Below are 16161 nucleotides of genomic sequence, written 5' to 3'. Positions count from 1 at the left end.
AAGAATCAATTTAGCTAAGTTTCTTAATGTTAATATGAACACATACATTTGGCAAAGTTTTGACAGAGTGAAGCTTTCCATTTAGTGAATGAAAGCACATTTGTGATATGCTAACAGGTTATATTTTTAGATGTAGATAATACAATGGCATTATTATGAAGCTGTTAAACATCTATAATTGGGATTCTCAAAGAGTTCTATTACAAGGCTCTCAATCAAGAGAGATAAGAGTTTTATCTCTGCTTTGCCTAATGGGCTGCTTTGAACAGCAGCTTCTGGGAAAATCATCCTTGGAGTTTTCTCTTGTCTCGTGTGTCCCACGTTCCTACCAATTTTCTTGGAGGCAGTTCTACAAAGCAGTACTCTAAAATCATGGAAAACAGTATGTTGCTTCTGACGTAAAGCATGAGCCTTGGGAATGGTTCATGAATGCAAATTAGTTAATAATACAAATTAAGTGTGCTGTTATTCCAATTCCAGGGGAAGGTGTATTGGGGAATAGCATGACTTATTACCCATTTGATTCTATACAGATAGTCATCACTTGGTGACTATTTATTCAGTTCAAATTTACAATGGTGCTAAAAAAGAAGACTTGCAACTAGTCCTCGAAATTCCATTCATTATGCCACCTTTGGAGTCATGCGAACATTGGAAGCTGGCTCACACGATAGTTGCAGCATCCCATAGTCATGTGATCATGATTTGGATGCTTATCTTTAGGCTTCCCTTAAATAAAATCAATGGGGAAGCCAGCAGAGAATATCACAAGTTGTTTTAGTACAGTGTTTCTCAACCTTGGCGACTTTAAGTCCTGTGGACTTCAACATAGCTGGCTGGGGGATTCTGGGAGTTGAAGTCCACAGGACTTAAAGTCGCCAAGGTTGAGAAACACTGTTTTAGTAAATTGCTTGCACTCTCTCCCACCTTGCAGCAGCCAACTCTGGCCCAGCCATGCTTACACAGGCTGTTTGTGGATCCTCCTTTGTCTGGCTTCTACAACTCCCAGTCCTCGCCATACTCCGTGCTTTACATGTCTATCAAACTGCTTACAAAGGTTTCTGGGACTTGCTTAATGACCCAGAATTCTCGCTTAAAGAAGGCAATGGGGAGTGTTGGGATTGCTGAGTCCCCCTTCGGGGGGAAAGGGCAGCATATAAATATAATAAAATGAAATGAATGAATGAAATGCTATCACTAAGCAATGCAGTAACGTGATATTGTACTTTATGACTGTATTGCTTAGCAATGGAAATTTTGGTCCCAATTGCCATTGGACTACATGTACCTGGGGATGGGTGAGAATGTGTGTTCAATGGGGAAGTTCTGAGTGTGTAGAGGTAGCAAGAAATGCTTCTATACCGAATTATCTGACCAAAGGTATTGATTTGAAGGGGCCTAACAATTCTTTGGAAATTTGATCTGTTGAGCCATTTATGCTTTCAATGTCTGTTTTTTAAATACAATGCAAGTTAGTACAAGTAATCCTTGACTCAATAGTTTATTTAGTGACCGAAGTTACAAAGGCATGCAAAAAGTGACTTATGACTGTTTTGCACACTTACAGCTGTTGCAGCATCCCCATGGTCATGTGATCAAAATTCAGATGCTTGGCAATTGACTCATATTTATAATGGTTGCGGTATCCTGGGGTCAGTATGTAACTTTCTGACAAGTTAAGTCAATGGGGAAGCCAAATTTACTTACAAACCATGCTACTAACTTAACAACTATGGCAAGAAAGGTTGTAAAATGGGGCAAAACTCACTTAACAACTGTCTCAGTTAGGAAGAGAAATTTGGGGCTCAATTGTGGTTGCAAGTTGAGGATTACCTGTATTCCCTCATCTAAAAAAAAAACACCAAAATTCTGTAGCACTGATCCTGGAAATTTTCCAGATTAAAAAACAACAAGCAGAACACATATAATTAATATCACAACAAACACAGGGAAGAAAATGAGATACATAACAGATACCAAAACTATGCTTGCTTCAAAAAAGATAAGGAATAAATGCCTCGGAACTCATGCAAATGCAACGCCTCTCCTCCATTAAGCTAAATTAGACTAATTCATAAGGATCCTGAAAAGACTGACTAGTGAATCAATTAATTAAAGCCCCTGGGTCTTTTTTTTCTGTCTTCTGAAAAAACCTGGGGGGAAAAAGGCTGCTTTAATAAGTAAGACATAGAACTTGGATTGCACAAAGTTCTGAACCATCTTCTAAACTATCCGTAAAATATGCAATGCCCTCTGTTAATGTTTCTTTAAGCACAGAGAGTACCCAAAGTGCTTGATCAATGTTTGTTTGTCTCTCCTTACATGTTGTCACATACATCTGTGGTTATGGAGTTATCAAAATATCACTTATTTTAGGAATTTTTGCTGTATTTGCATTCTACAGAGAAATGCCTCCAGCTATATGCAGCAACTGAAAGAACGGGGGTAAATCAGGACACCATGGAGACACTTTCCTGCAAGGGTAGCAGATACCAGACAGTTGATGCATGCCAAAAGTTAAAATGTATAACTATGTCTCAATTGTGAAACTCAATATAAAACTTCTGGTTGTGTTGGAAAGTTCCCCCCTTTAATTTTTAATTAACAAAAATGTACAATTGAAGGAAACAACTAACGGCTGCTTTTAAAAAGACAAATAAAACACAATAGCAGGAGGCCTAGCAGGAATTTTAAAAAATAGTTTAACTCCCCATACAACATTTAAAGGGAAATGAACAAATGTTTAAAGAAATAAGCTAATCTATGTAAGATTCCAAATAACATTTCTGGCAATGCAATGCTCTCACTGCAAACCAAGCACTTAAACTGAAAATGCAGACATTGGCTTAAACCTGGAGCAAGCTACACTGAAATTAATTCTTTGTTTACCCATACTTCCATGTAAATATTTGATTGCTAAATCTTCAAAATAATAATTAAGCATGTATCTTCTTTAAAGAGGACATTGCCGTTACAAGTAAAGATTAGGCGAAACCTGGGGCAAAAACAATAACCGTGAGAAGGACCTTGGACTGCCAGTAAATAATCACTTAAACATGAGCCAGCAGTGTGCAGCAACAGCCAAGAAAGCTAATACAATACTTGGTTGTATAAACTTAGAATCATAATCATGTGAAATATTAGTACTGCTTTATAAAGCCTTAATAAGGCCACACCTGGAATACAGCATCCATTTTTGGTCACCCTATTACAAAAAAAGATGCTGAGACTATGGAAAAAGTGCAAAGATTCCCAGTATTTGAGAGGCTGCCACAAAGAGGAGGGGGGTCAACTTATTTTCCAAAGCACCAGAAGGGAAGACAAGAAACAATGGGTGGAAACTAATCAAGGAGAGAAGCAACCTGAAATTATCGAAAAGTTTTGTAATTAACCAGTGGAACAGCTTGCCATCAAAAGTTGTGGGTACTTCATCACCAGAGATTTTTAAGAAGAGAAAAGACTGTCATTTGTCTGAAATGGTACAGGGTCTGAACTAGTATAAGTGAAAGAACTAGAAGACTTCAAAGGTTCCTTCCAGCTCTATTCTGATTGAATTACAGTTGAAGATGTAGTGTGAAGATAATGCATAAACTATATCTTTATGTCAGCTAAACAATAGCAATAGCACTCAGACCTATATAGTACTTTACAGTGCTTTACAGCCCTTTCTAAGTGGTTTACAGAGTCAGCATATTGCACCCAACAATCTGGGTCCTCATTTTACCAACCTCAGAAAAGTGGAAAGCTGAGTCAACCTTGAGCCGGTGAGAACTGAACCACCAAACTGCAGGCAGCTGGCAGGCAGCAGTAGCAGCTTGCAGTACTGCATTCTAACCGCTGTGCCACCACAACTCATGGAATTGTTCTACTCTAGGCAAAAGTCTCAAGGCCCGAGACCCTGTTTAGAAAGTATTCTCTCTCCTTCTCCTCAGCATAATTCTACAACATTGTGGATTACATTACATTATTCTTTACATCTGAACCAAATGTATATGGTTTGTTCAGTATTTAGAAGATGTGTTGGTTTCTTGTATATTCTGGATCATGAGCCATGATTAAATAGCTTCATAACCCTGGTTTAACAGGAATACCCAAAATTGTTTTATGTAATATTTCAATTTCTTCAAGCAGCTCAACTAGATGACTTTGAATCAGTCTAGTCTAGCCAACTCACAGGATCATGGCTGTAGGAAAAAAAGGAAGGAGAGCAATGAACGGTAAACTGAGCTCCTGAATGAAAGGCAAGGTATAAAATCCAACAAATTTTTGCTCTGTCACATTTTTGCATTTGTGTGCACATACTCAAAACTTCCTCACAAAAATATGCATATTTATTCAAGCACATTTTATGGACTTCTAATTTTGCAATAGTTTTCTCTTAACAAGGCCTTTTGCCAATTGTTTTTCTAATGTATGCATTTCTGGAGACCATTCTGTGTCTCATACATGGCTTTTGCTTATTGTGGATGTGTGACATGACATTTGGAAGCGTGCAGGTCCTCAAGAATAACCCAGGTCTTGTAAATATTAGAATATGAATCAAGTGAATTTGCCCCTCTTTAAGAAGTAGTATTTACGTTCACATTTTATATGAATAAGAGAAATGTATTTTATTGTCTGTTAAACACTGACATGTATCCACCTTCCATATTGCTTTTTAATTTTGAGATTGAATAGCACTAGCAATAGCACTTAGACTTATATACCACTTCATAGTGCCTTTACAGCCCTCTCTAAGTGGTTTACAGAGTCAGCATATTGCCCCCAACAATCTGGCTCCTCATTTTACCCACCTCGGAAGAATGGAAGGCTGAGTCAATCTTGGGCCTGATGAGATTTGAACTGCCAACTGCTAGCAGTCAGCTGAAGTAGCCTGCAGTGCTGCACTCTAACCACTGTGCCACTTCGGCTCATATGCCTTTGAAGTACACACGCTTGTGGTTCCCCTCCCCCCCCATACTACAGGTAGTCTTCAACGTATAACCACAACTGAACCCAGAATTTATATTGCTAACTGAGAAATTTGTAAAGTGAAAGTGAATCATTGCAGTTGTTAAATTAGTAACAGTTGTTAAGTGAATCTAGCTTCCCCATTGACTTTGTCAGAAGTTCACAAAAGATGATCACATGATCCTGAGACACTGCAACGGTCATAAATACGAACCACTTGCGAAGCATCCGAATGTATATCATGTGACCATGGAGATGCTACGGTCGTGGTGTGAAAAACGGCCATACGTCACTTTTTTCAGTGCCGTTGTAAGTTCAAATGGTCATGAAGTGAACTGTACCTGTACTGTGATAAGTACAAAAACTGATGATGTAACAATTTTCCTTGCAGTTTAAAAGTATTTAGTAACACACAGCCTGAAGTTTGGCTTTCACACAGGCCCTACATTTGATTTACTTATTTTGCATTTCTTTCATTAAAAGTATTAAGGAGAAAGAGAACCAGCACATTCCTGGGCAAACCTCAGGGATTAAGTTATGCTACATCTGGTGCACAGTGAATTAACAAGCTAGTTTCAACAGGCTTGATCATTTCTGGGAAAAAGAGAAAGGAAAAAAAACACAAACAAATGACAAGCTAAGCAAAAAAGTCGGGACCTGATAAATATGCTATATACATCTGCATGAACTGTGTATGGAGAATTAAAACCGCACAAATAAAGGTTATTGTTGAAGCAATAAATTAAACATATCTAAAAGGCACAGCATGTGAAATATCCCTTGTGGGTAGATAGGCTATTGATATCCAACCTCATCCTAGCACAAAAATGTGTAAAGAACAAAATGTGTAGGAATGCAGAGTAGCTGTGGTTGTCAAAGCACTGACAATACTCAGCAAACCAACACTCCGAAGCATGCATTTTATCTAATATTGATGTGATATTCCTCACATGAAAGTATTTTCAAGATTTGAGGCTTTCCAGGATTCAGAATGTCACAAACTGATTATATGGGGTTGGCGTGGATAAGATGAATAGTCATTAGATGGAGAGTTCTCTTATCAGCCAATCAAAAATGGACATTTTCTTTTATATTGCACTAATTTAGTAGGACACCTGTCAGAAACTTTACACTTTGCACTGACAATGGGGCATACATTTCTATTTCTTTTCAACTAGAAAAGAACTAGTTTTGACACACTCTGAATGATATTTTCACAAATATTTTAAAAGGATGACCGGCAAGGCAGTTCTTTCCCCCACCCAACCCCATCCCTATTTTATATAAATAAAATATATTTATTTCAATATAAATACATTTTGCCTTCAGAACATTTTAGAAATGTGAGACTTGGCTGTGCGGCAAACTATTCCTCTTTCAACAGAAACAACAATATATGGAAGACTCTTATGGTAAATTTGTAGTTCTGCTTGAAATTACCACTGAATCTGTTTGAACAACAAAGCTGTGTAAATAAAGTTTTAAAAAGTTCAAAAGCTTTCCAATTGGGTTTGTGTGAAGACTAGACATAAATGCTCAGAAGGTTCTGTTTCTTTTCATTTAAAAATGTAACTTCTTGTTTGTATAATCAACAGAACATACCCGAAGCACTTCTCCATTCACAGAAGCTATAGGAACTAAGAAGGTAGATTTGGATATGGATTTCTTGCCTGGACGTGAGAAAACAGTATGGAGGCAAGGTTTCTAACACACAGCAGCTCACTACAAATACCCTTTGCTTAACAACCATTCATTCAGCAACTGTTTAAGTTATGATGACACTAAATGAAAGTATGTACAAACACATGAACAAAATTCAGGCCTGCCCACATTTAAACTACCTTCCCTGCCACCATTCCTCCCCACTTCATCTGACATGTTGTCTTCACTTGCCTCCGCTCCACTGGGCTCATTATCCTGGCCACTTATGGGGGAAGCATTGTGGATATTTCTGCAGGCGGACAGGTGATGGGTGAGTGCCCCTCCATGCATTCCTATTGGCTGAGTCCTTTTTTTGCGTGCCAGCCAGGGTCTCCTTTCAGAAAAGAAGGAACTGCCCAATGCATGAAAGCTCCTGGCAGCACCGACTACAAAAGAAGGATCCAGCTAGTTAAGAAAAGGAAGTCCTGATCAGTGCACAAAAGAAGGACCAAGCTGGCATGTGAAAGAAGGTTGATGTCAAGGGGGACCTGCCTTGGCTGCACAGGTGCAAAAGAAGGTATGAAGTAGTTCTCATATAAAGAATGTGTGAGATTTGTTCAGAACCAATAACAAGCAATTGCCAGAACTGCTATTGCTAAGCTCAGTGGTCAAGTGATGTTTCGTTTAATAGCTGCACAGCTCAGTGACAGAATAGCAGGTCCCGTTTAGGGTGGTTAAGTGAGGACTACTTGTATAAAGGTTGCTTTCAACAAAATGTACAAAAAGTACACTTACAAAATGTACAGGAGGTTTAGAGTGACAGCATAAAATTAATATGTTCCTGCTTTGAAAAGGCACTCTGGGCAATGTGCTGTTGACAGAGATCTTTCAGGAATGCCTCTGTTTTGGTTCTGCTGCTAGCCATGCAAGGGAAATTAAAATGTTCACAGTCTGAAACTATTACTTGTACTATAATACTCTCAATGTTTTATTTCTTCAGTTGCCCTAATGGCATTTACCTCGCTTTCATTGCAGCAGATGATGTCGGAATAAGTGTAAAACTGTGAGTCTAGGTCAGCAATTGCTGGAGCAGGATTAAATAAAGTCTTCACTGCAAGAGAATGGAAAATTCTGTAAAAGTCATGTCTCATAATGCTGAAATATAAATGCCTACAATTCAACAAACACTATTTGTTATAATGCCTACAGCATTTTCAGCTCCCATGATACACAAATTACTTGCTGACATAAACAATCTAAGCAAAATGCCCTGTTTTCTGCTGTTATAAAGCACTGGTAGTGCAATGATATTGAATTAGTTAAGGATTTCACGAGAATAGGTTAAGTATTATGCCTCTGCCCTGCAAAAGAAGAAAAAAAGAAAAGAAAATGAAGGCTTGGCTAAATTTCAAAAAACATACAAACTATACTACTTATTAGCATTTCTTGAAGACTGTGTTTTGAAGACTGTATGCTATTTATCAGAATCATAAGGTAGGCTGTCGATTTAAATTTAGATATGCATATACTAGGTTAACTGAATTTCAACAAAGAACAAAACACAAGATTATTCCCAGATGTATTAGGATTGTGTTTTGCATCTTTCTGCTGGGAATTCTGGAACATCATTCTTATCATAGTTATAAGGCCTCACATTGGAAGGAAGGAGATATGAACTACAGACAAATAGACATTCCTATTTTAGAAAAACCCAGAGGATACTAGAGCCAAGGTGGCGCAGTGGTTAAAAGCAGCACTGCAGGCTACTGCTAGATCAGCAGGTCAGCGGTTCAAATCTCACCGGCTCAGGGTTGACTCAGCCTTCCATCCTTCCGAGGTGGGTAAAATGAGGACCCAGATTGTTGGGGGCAATATGCTGACTCTCTGTAAACCGCTTAGAGAGGCCTGAAAGGCCTATGAAGCGGTATATAAGTCTACTGCTATTGCTATTGCTATTTATTCCAATTACCTTACCTTTAAGTTCTGGGAATCTGCAAAGCTGTAAAAGGGGAGGAAACCTCTTTTCCAATAATGGACACTACTGACCAAGGGAATACGTCAGTGGGAGTTTACAAGTATGGTAGGCAAAACCAGAATCCAAAATCCAAATAGCTGCAGGATTGTATAGCATGCATACCCGCAGTCATCATATTCCCCGTCTTTCTGCGTCATTCCAACACTTGATGTTTAAAAGGGTTGCATCAGAATTTGGGTGGGGAAAAGCCTTTCCCCTTGTTTAGAGTTAAAAGAATACCATCAGATACTGAAGTGCTTCCCTTCCCTTCCTTTCCAACAAACGGAACTAGTATTTTTATGATTGAAAGGAATATTAAACTTGGGAAACTTTGAAACCAAACAGAGCCTAAGCAGTTATTCAAACACAGTCTACAGTTTTTGATCTGCAAGTATTTCCTATGTGCTTTGGAATTAGCTTGGTTCTACTTCTACTGGTGCTGGAGCAACGTGTTTCTTTAGAATCTGTTAAGAAGCCCAGATCTACCATGGTGCCACTTCAACTCATTTTGGTAACTGCACTATTTTTCTGGTTCCCTTTAACTTAGTCAATGAAAAAAAAAAAGTTACCCACAGAATGGTGCTCTTATCAAAATACTACCATGTGATTGATGTATCAACAATTAATACAATGCTTTGGCATCAATCAAAACAAAGGCAAGAAGTGACAGAAAAGCTGCTACAGAGATCTTTAATGATTACTAGTGGGACAATGATAGAGGGAGTCGCCAACTTATGATCACAATTGAGCCCAAAATTTCCATTGCTAAGTGAGACATTTGTTGAGTGAGTTTTGCCCCATTTTACGACCTTTCTTGCCAGGTTTGCTAAGTGAATCACCGCAGGTCTTAAGTTAGTAAGATGTTTGTTAGGTGAATCTGGCTTCCTCATTGATTTTGCTTGTAAGGCGGCTACAAAAGGTGATCGCGTGACCCTGGGACACTGCAACCGTCATAAATATGAATCAGTTGCTAAGCATCTGAATTTTGATTATGTGACCACGGGCATGCTGCAACAGTCGTAAGTGTGAAAAAATGGTCATAAGTCACTTTTTTCAGTGGTGTTGTAACTTCAGAATGGTCACTAAATGAACTGTTGTAAGTTGAGGACTATCTGTACTTCAGCAAGCATAAGACTATCGATCTGTAGTTTAAAAAATGAACCCAAGTGTACGGGAACAAGGAGGCTTATAGCCACAATCTTCTGTTTCCTCACTTCCCTTTTTCTTCTGAGCCTTGCATCTGGGTACGCATCTGTTAAACACACATAGTCTAGTATGCTTCCGAACATAAACTACTGCATTAAACATAAGAATCAGCAGATTAAAAGAAAGGAAGTGCCAGTAACACACTCCAGCTGTGACGATTTTAAAAATTGTTTCTGTATTAGCAAAAAGTTTACAGTGATTTCATTATACAAGGCCATTCAACATGTTTCACAGAGATGGACAGAGGTTTCCTGATATAGGGGACAGGCTTCTTATATATGGCTTCTATTGAAGAGGTAATCTCCTGCATTAAATGCAAATATATTTTATGTTCATGCAATGGAATTTGGAGTTATTGTTAATTACACATATCCTTGAAGAATGGGAGAATTAAGTGTTTTTTCTTCTACCAATCAATCACCCAGAACAAAGAATTTTCTAGCATTTTACAGATTAACATTCAGATTTACGGTGATCACTTTTAGTGAAATGAGCCACTTTGTGCACACCCAAGTGCTAGGTTTACTTGTTTGATGTTCTGCACCACTGAAATAAATGAGCCACTGAAATAAATGTTCTAGAGATTATGCTTATTATAAAAAAAACCACCCTCAATTTCTGACTCCAAGAATTTAGATTTATAATTTGGGATGATTATCTCAGAATATGGCAATAGAAGAAATTAAGTTTATTTCTTTCTAACTGAATTTTTGAAAAATTTCCTTTTAAATTCAGAAATGTTTTCCTTTCAGATAAAGGTGGTGCTTAGTATCAACTGACAGCAGGCAAAGGAGAAGTGGTATGCCTCAGGCACCTTCCATTACCAGAGATACAGAATAAGGGTCTATAAATCAGAATCCATTTCACTGAATGATCTTAAGTCATCTTCTGCTGCTAAGGAAGCTATTTGCTACTCTGGCTTGATCAGAAATTGCACTCAATAGGTGAAAAAGAAAGAAAGAAACAAGAGCAAGGTTCACACATGGTACCAGATTCATGTCAATTCAATGAAATTTCAACTGTTCTTCACGGGCCCAATTGTTTTATTAAATTATATCATTAGTGCCTGGATTTAGGTCACTTATTTTGGCATCACCATGTTTAAAATAACAATGTAGCTTTGAAACAAAGCTACATTAAAAGAATATTACTGAAACCATTCGTGGAATGAAGCAAACAATTAATTTGTATTATTAGATTACCTCCATTGGTATGAGCCATTTTTAATGCTTCTAAAGAAATTGCTGGGGTTATTTCGAGTTGGCAGACCATCACTTTGGCTTCAGCGATGATATGAGCAGCCTTTTTTAAATCACTGGAATTCAGAAGTAAATTTGCTCCCGCAACAATTACAATGAAGTTTTCTCCTAAAAACAAAGGTGAAATTTTAGAATGATTAAAGCTGACCATAAAATGTATTTTCTTGACACCATGGCATATGATTCTTAATAGCTGTTTCAATACTATAAAGTTAATAGCATGTAGGTTTTCAAGGGGTGTCTGTGTTAGAAATCCTAGCTTGCACAGAGAAATGGTGAGAACGCCAGGGTAAAACTAAGGTTTCATTGCACTTGTGGATCTCAAAACTGAGGTGGATTTACACTTGTTTGCAAAAAATACCATGTTTGATTGATGCACTAAGAAATGTAGTTCTGAAAACCAGTATTCAAAGAACAACGCAGTTGTATGTGATAAAGAAAATACTGAATGTTTGCAAGTTATCCTTTAAAAAAAAGATGGCATACCTGAAGTTCCACCACTACCATAAGTTTGGATTTTTATTTTTTTATGAAGCCATATAAGGTTTGTGTCATATTGGGCATTTAAAACCATCTCATAGTAACTGTATGATTAAAAACTCCATAACACCAGAGAAAAGGGTTTCAGTGTGGTATCGGCCAACTGCTCTGCTTTTCAGTATCAGCCCACTTATCACTGTCTCTAGGAAATACCACTATGGCCTTAATCGTACTAAAATGGGACTTTAAAGTACAGGTAGTACTCAGTTTACATCCATTTGTTCAGTGACCATTCAAAATTACTGGGTGTTAAAAAAAGTGGATATACTAGCAGTCCTCAATATTCCAACCATTGCAGCACCCCCACAGTCATGTGATTCAGACAGTTATGTGCCCAGCTCAAAATTATGACATTGGAGGTAGCTGCAATGGAGGTAGCTGCAAAGAGCCAAGGTGGCGCAGTGGTTAAATGCAGCACTGCAGGCTACTGCTAGATCAGCAGTTCAGCGGTTCAAATCTCACCGGCTCAGGGTTGACTCAGCCTTCCATCCTTCCGAGGTGGGTAAAATGAGGACCCAGATTGTTGGGGGCAATATGCTGACTCTCTGTAAACCGCTTAGAGAGGGCTGAAAGCCCTATGAAGCGGTATATAAGTCTACTGCTATTGCAGTCACATGATTGCCATTTGCAACCTTTCCTGTTGGTTTCCCAAAAGCAACTCAATGGAGAAGCTGGCAGAAAAGATCAGAAGTTGCTCTGGTAAATTGCTTCCACTTTTTCTCCCATCTGCAGCACACCCTGCCCATATGCAGTCTGCACCAGTGCTCTTCCCAGGCTTTCACTATTCATGTGTTGCCTGTACTGGCCTCCCACCACCACCACCACCACCACCACTTGACACACCCCTGCACGCTTTATCTGAGATTCCTGCCTCTTCCTGCCTAATGAGAAGCACGCTTTGGGGGTTACAATGGGAACCAAACTGCCTCAGAGTGCTGTCACTAAGTGATATGGTCATGTGACATCATGTTTTATGACCGTATTGTTTAGCAATGGCAATCCCAATCTCAATTGCTGCCATAATCCAAGGACTACCTGTATTAGAATATAACTTGCACAAGATGATTCATTTGTTCTCCTCCAAGAACTCGTTGAGATTAAAGCTGTTAAGACAGTTGCTGAAGTAATTATGATGGCACTGTCTACCTAAGCTTTGGCATCTGAACCATGTATACCCCAAGGGAATCTTCTAGTAACAAGAAATAAAATCCCAGTATATTGGCATTTGTGGCGTTATATCTGTTCTAGAATGAATTTGTTTATTTCTATTTGTGCAGATTGTGCAGCAGATGAATTTGCCAACAATGTAGTTCTTGACAATATTCATGAGTAAACTGCTCAACATCCAAAGTTATTTTTCATCTATTTGCTGCTGTCAAATTCTAAAGTGGGCCTTTCAAATCATAAGCAGTTATGGGATTATGGATTTTTGGCTCTACTTTGCAAACATTCCTTCGGAATTAAACTTCAGTGTGTCTTGGGTTCAAAATGTGCCTCCCCCAAATACAATGATGGGAATAATGGTATAATGATCATTCTCACAGAGGAATTTAATTTTCCAAACAATGTTGGCTAAAGCCCAGATTTTTCTCCCCCCAGATTCTTTCATGAAAGATTGCCCAAGATAAATATGTCAGCCTAAAGTCTCAGGATGGTCAACAAACTTTCTGAAATCTTCTATAGTTACATTTAGTCGTATTTTGAAAGATGGCTATTAATGGTGAATTAACAAAGGGATAGTACAAGAGATAAATGCTTAAGATGGAATGCTTAGGGTCATAGATTTTTTTTTGTTCTGAATGTTATCATGAATCCGGAAATGATATATCATGGAACAGATATGTGGTTTGTGTGTTACATTATTGAAATTTTTCATTTCCCCTCCCTAATTTTCTGAGGTAATGTTTTATAGGTTTCACAGGTTTTTTTATGTTGTTTGTAGTCAGCATTAGTGATAAGGGGTGCATGATTTTTTTTTGCCATTGCTTATGTTTTCTAAATATTTTTATTTAATAGTTATCATCCAGATATCACATGGAGATAACTAATCTCCAATATTTATGCTAAGGGTCTTTCAGTTGGAGGCATATTCTTTCACCCACTAGATTTCATTTTTTAGTTATTATGATCATTGATAAACTTGTCATTTATTTATACAGACTTTTCATGAAGCTTCAGAACTAGGGGCTATCAACAATCTCTCATGACAGAACATTGGATGAACTACATGCATAAAATATTTTCTTTTCGTCAGCTTGGAACTCTTGTCAATTTCTCACCCTATTCATTACTGTCAAACCATTCACTGTTCTATACATACATTAAATAGTTGCAAAATTTATTTTTATTTGACATCTTTGTCAAAATGGGTTTTTTACTTATTCATTTAGATACACAGGAGAACAGAAACAATAGTAGATATTCATAAATAATTGTTGAGACACCTAGGATTCTAGAAATTAAGACAAAATCTAGATTCCTGATCTTCAATTAGTGGGTTATAATCTCCTAATTTAAGCTATGGGGCTACCTCTATAATCTTTTCTCTTATGATAAGGATCGACAGACTAGGGATGGCAAACCGATGGCACACGTGCCAGAGGTGGCACACAGAGCCCTCTCTGTGGGCATGCATGCCGTCATCAGCTGCTCTTACAGGTTCCAGTGTGCATGCGTGCAACGGAACCCAGAAGAGCAGCTGGCCGCCATACGCATGCGCACTGGCCAGCTGCTCTCTTTTGGGTTCTGGAATTCCGGCATGTGCACCCTATAGTTTCAGCACTCGGTGCTGGAAAGGTTAACCATAACTGGACTAGTGTAAAATATAAAAAATATCATAGGAAAGAGAATTAAAAAACAAACAAACCCAAATAAAATATTTGTCCCTATATGACTATTACATACTGGCTGGTGGATTCTGGGAACTGAATTCAAAATATTTCTTGGAAGCATCAGACTGGAAAAAGCTCAAAGACAATTATTTACAATTGTCACACTATGAAGTACTTTCCAAACGTTTTTCCCTGTGGCAAAAAATAAGCAAATTAACAAACAGTAGTTCAACACCCAAAGCTGAGTTCTGGAAATAGTTGTGCGTGAAAACTCTTCTACGTTTACCAGATGCCAAGATGGAAAAAACCAGCTTCTAGTCTGCAATCTGTATCAGAAACCAAGTTTGATAAGCTAATAATAATCCAGAGAACTTTCTTCACTTCCATTCTTTAATCTCACTTGTAAATCTTTTACAGTCACTGCAACTCCCAGTTTGCACTTAAGATTTTTGCACACAAGCTTCTGGGCGTGTGGAAAAATAAGACTGACTTCTTTGAACTGCAATTAATAATTAATAGCAAAAGACACAGCTATGCTGAAACAAGCTTGCCCTGATTTTCGAGTTGAAGGGGCCCTCAACTTATAGGGTGATCGTATTCTATGAGCAATAAGATGGCGCTTCAGTGCCCTGTAATGTCCAAGAATCATGCTATGACACTATTTTAACAAACTGATATGAGAAGCTTTAAAACTCACTGAAAACATTGTGTCTCCAGTGTAGTATTATAATGTAATACTACATTATAAAGTATTATAATGTAAATTATATTTAATGCTATTCTCATTTAGAATGGATTTTTCCTTTGTTTCTGTGGCCATGTTTGCCCAATAATCTAGAGGGGTTTCCCAGGCATAATTGATCATCATCCCTGATCAAAATTCACAGGGACAATAACAAGGTGTAATCATTTTCAGCAAAATGAAAAGAAAACAGTGCTACTGAATTTGATCATGGGGTATATGAGGCAGAGGACTGTCACTAATCCTTCTTTAGTTAAGAGACAAATGGGTTTGCAGGATTTTGTAAAAGCTTAATCTACAGTTTACATTGCTTCCTTTGAGTCATTCTATATAAAGCATATGAAATATTTGAGACAGAGAAAAAACAAGTTATCAGCTGTGTCCTGTAATCCTGTTGCCATTGCCAGACGTGTTCACCCCCCCCCCCCACATGCCATCAAAAGTTTAATGATATAGAACACAACTTAAGTATATTTGCTTCTGGGCTCAATGGTATAGATATGCAAGTCCCTTGGTTATATCTTTAAAAAATGTAACTTGACAAAATTAATATCTCATCATACATAATTCAAATCTAAGACAATTCAGCTTATTCTTTGATATGCACCTTCACTGTTGACCATGATTGAAGCAGCTCCTGTTGCAGCATCTTCTGTCTGATTTACAAACTCTAAGGTAATAAAGAAAAAAGTTGTAGAGATCTTTCAGCAAATTAGTGAGTTACATCAGCAAACATTACAGCTGAACAGCTGGCGTTTAAAATTTTAATAATGAATACCAATGCCAGAAGCAGGGAAACATAAATGCTAAATTACACCCACATGACAGCAAACACAAGCTCAAGATTAATTAATTGTGGCTAATTTTGTATTTCAGGAAAAAAACTGATATAAATTTAGTACAGACATTACTGGCAGCTGTACTACACTTGTTATTCACTAGACATGCAAGTCAAAGTCATGATTAAAAGAGTGTGAA

At 37.8% G+C, this 16161-nt stretch overlaps 1 protein-coding gene across 3 annotated transcripts in view; it reads right to left on the bottom strand.

Annotated features, from left to right (window-relative positions):
* The window catches only part of RBKS (ribokinase), a 62055-nt gene that overhangs the window by 19625 nt on the left and 26269 nt on the right, over positions 1–16161 (bottom strand). For all 3 annotated transcript variants that reach the window (XM_014060297.2, XM_014060299.2, XM_087717896.1), the window contains exons 4-6: positions 15791–15853; positions 11014–11178; positions 7611–7702 (exon numbers count right to left, since the gene is read on the bottom strand). In XM_014060297.2, coding sequence (XP_013915772.2) covers positions 7611–7702; positions 11014–11178; positions 15791–15853 — 320 coding nt within the window. The remainder of the gene's footprint in view (positions 1–7610; positions 7703–11013; positions 11179–15790; positions 15854–16161) is intronic.

The sequence above is a fragment of the Thamnophis sirtalis genome, unplaced genomic scaffold (assembly GCF_051295495.1).
Source record: "Thamnophis sirtalis isolate CommonGarterSnake01/CBP01778 unplaced genomic scaffold, rThaSir2_p1.2 scaffold_6, whole genome shotgun sequence".
In the NCBI taxonomy this organism is placed as follows: domain Eukaryota; kingdom Metazoa; phylum Chordata; class Lepidosauria; order Squamata; family Natricidae; genus Thamnophis; species Thamnophis sirtalis.
The sequence above is the reverse complement of the archived record's forward strand: the minus strand, read 5'-3'. Positions and strand labels throughout refer to the sequence as shown.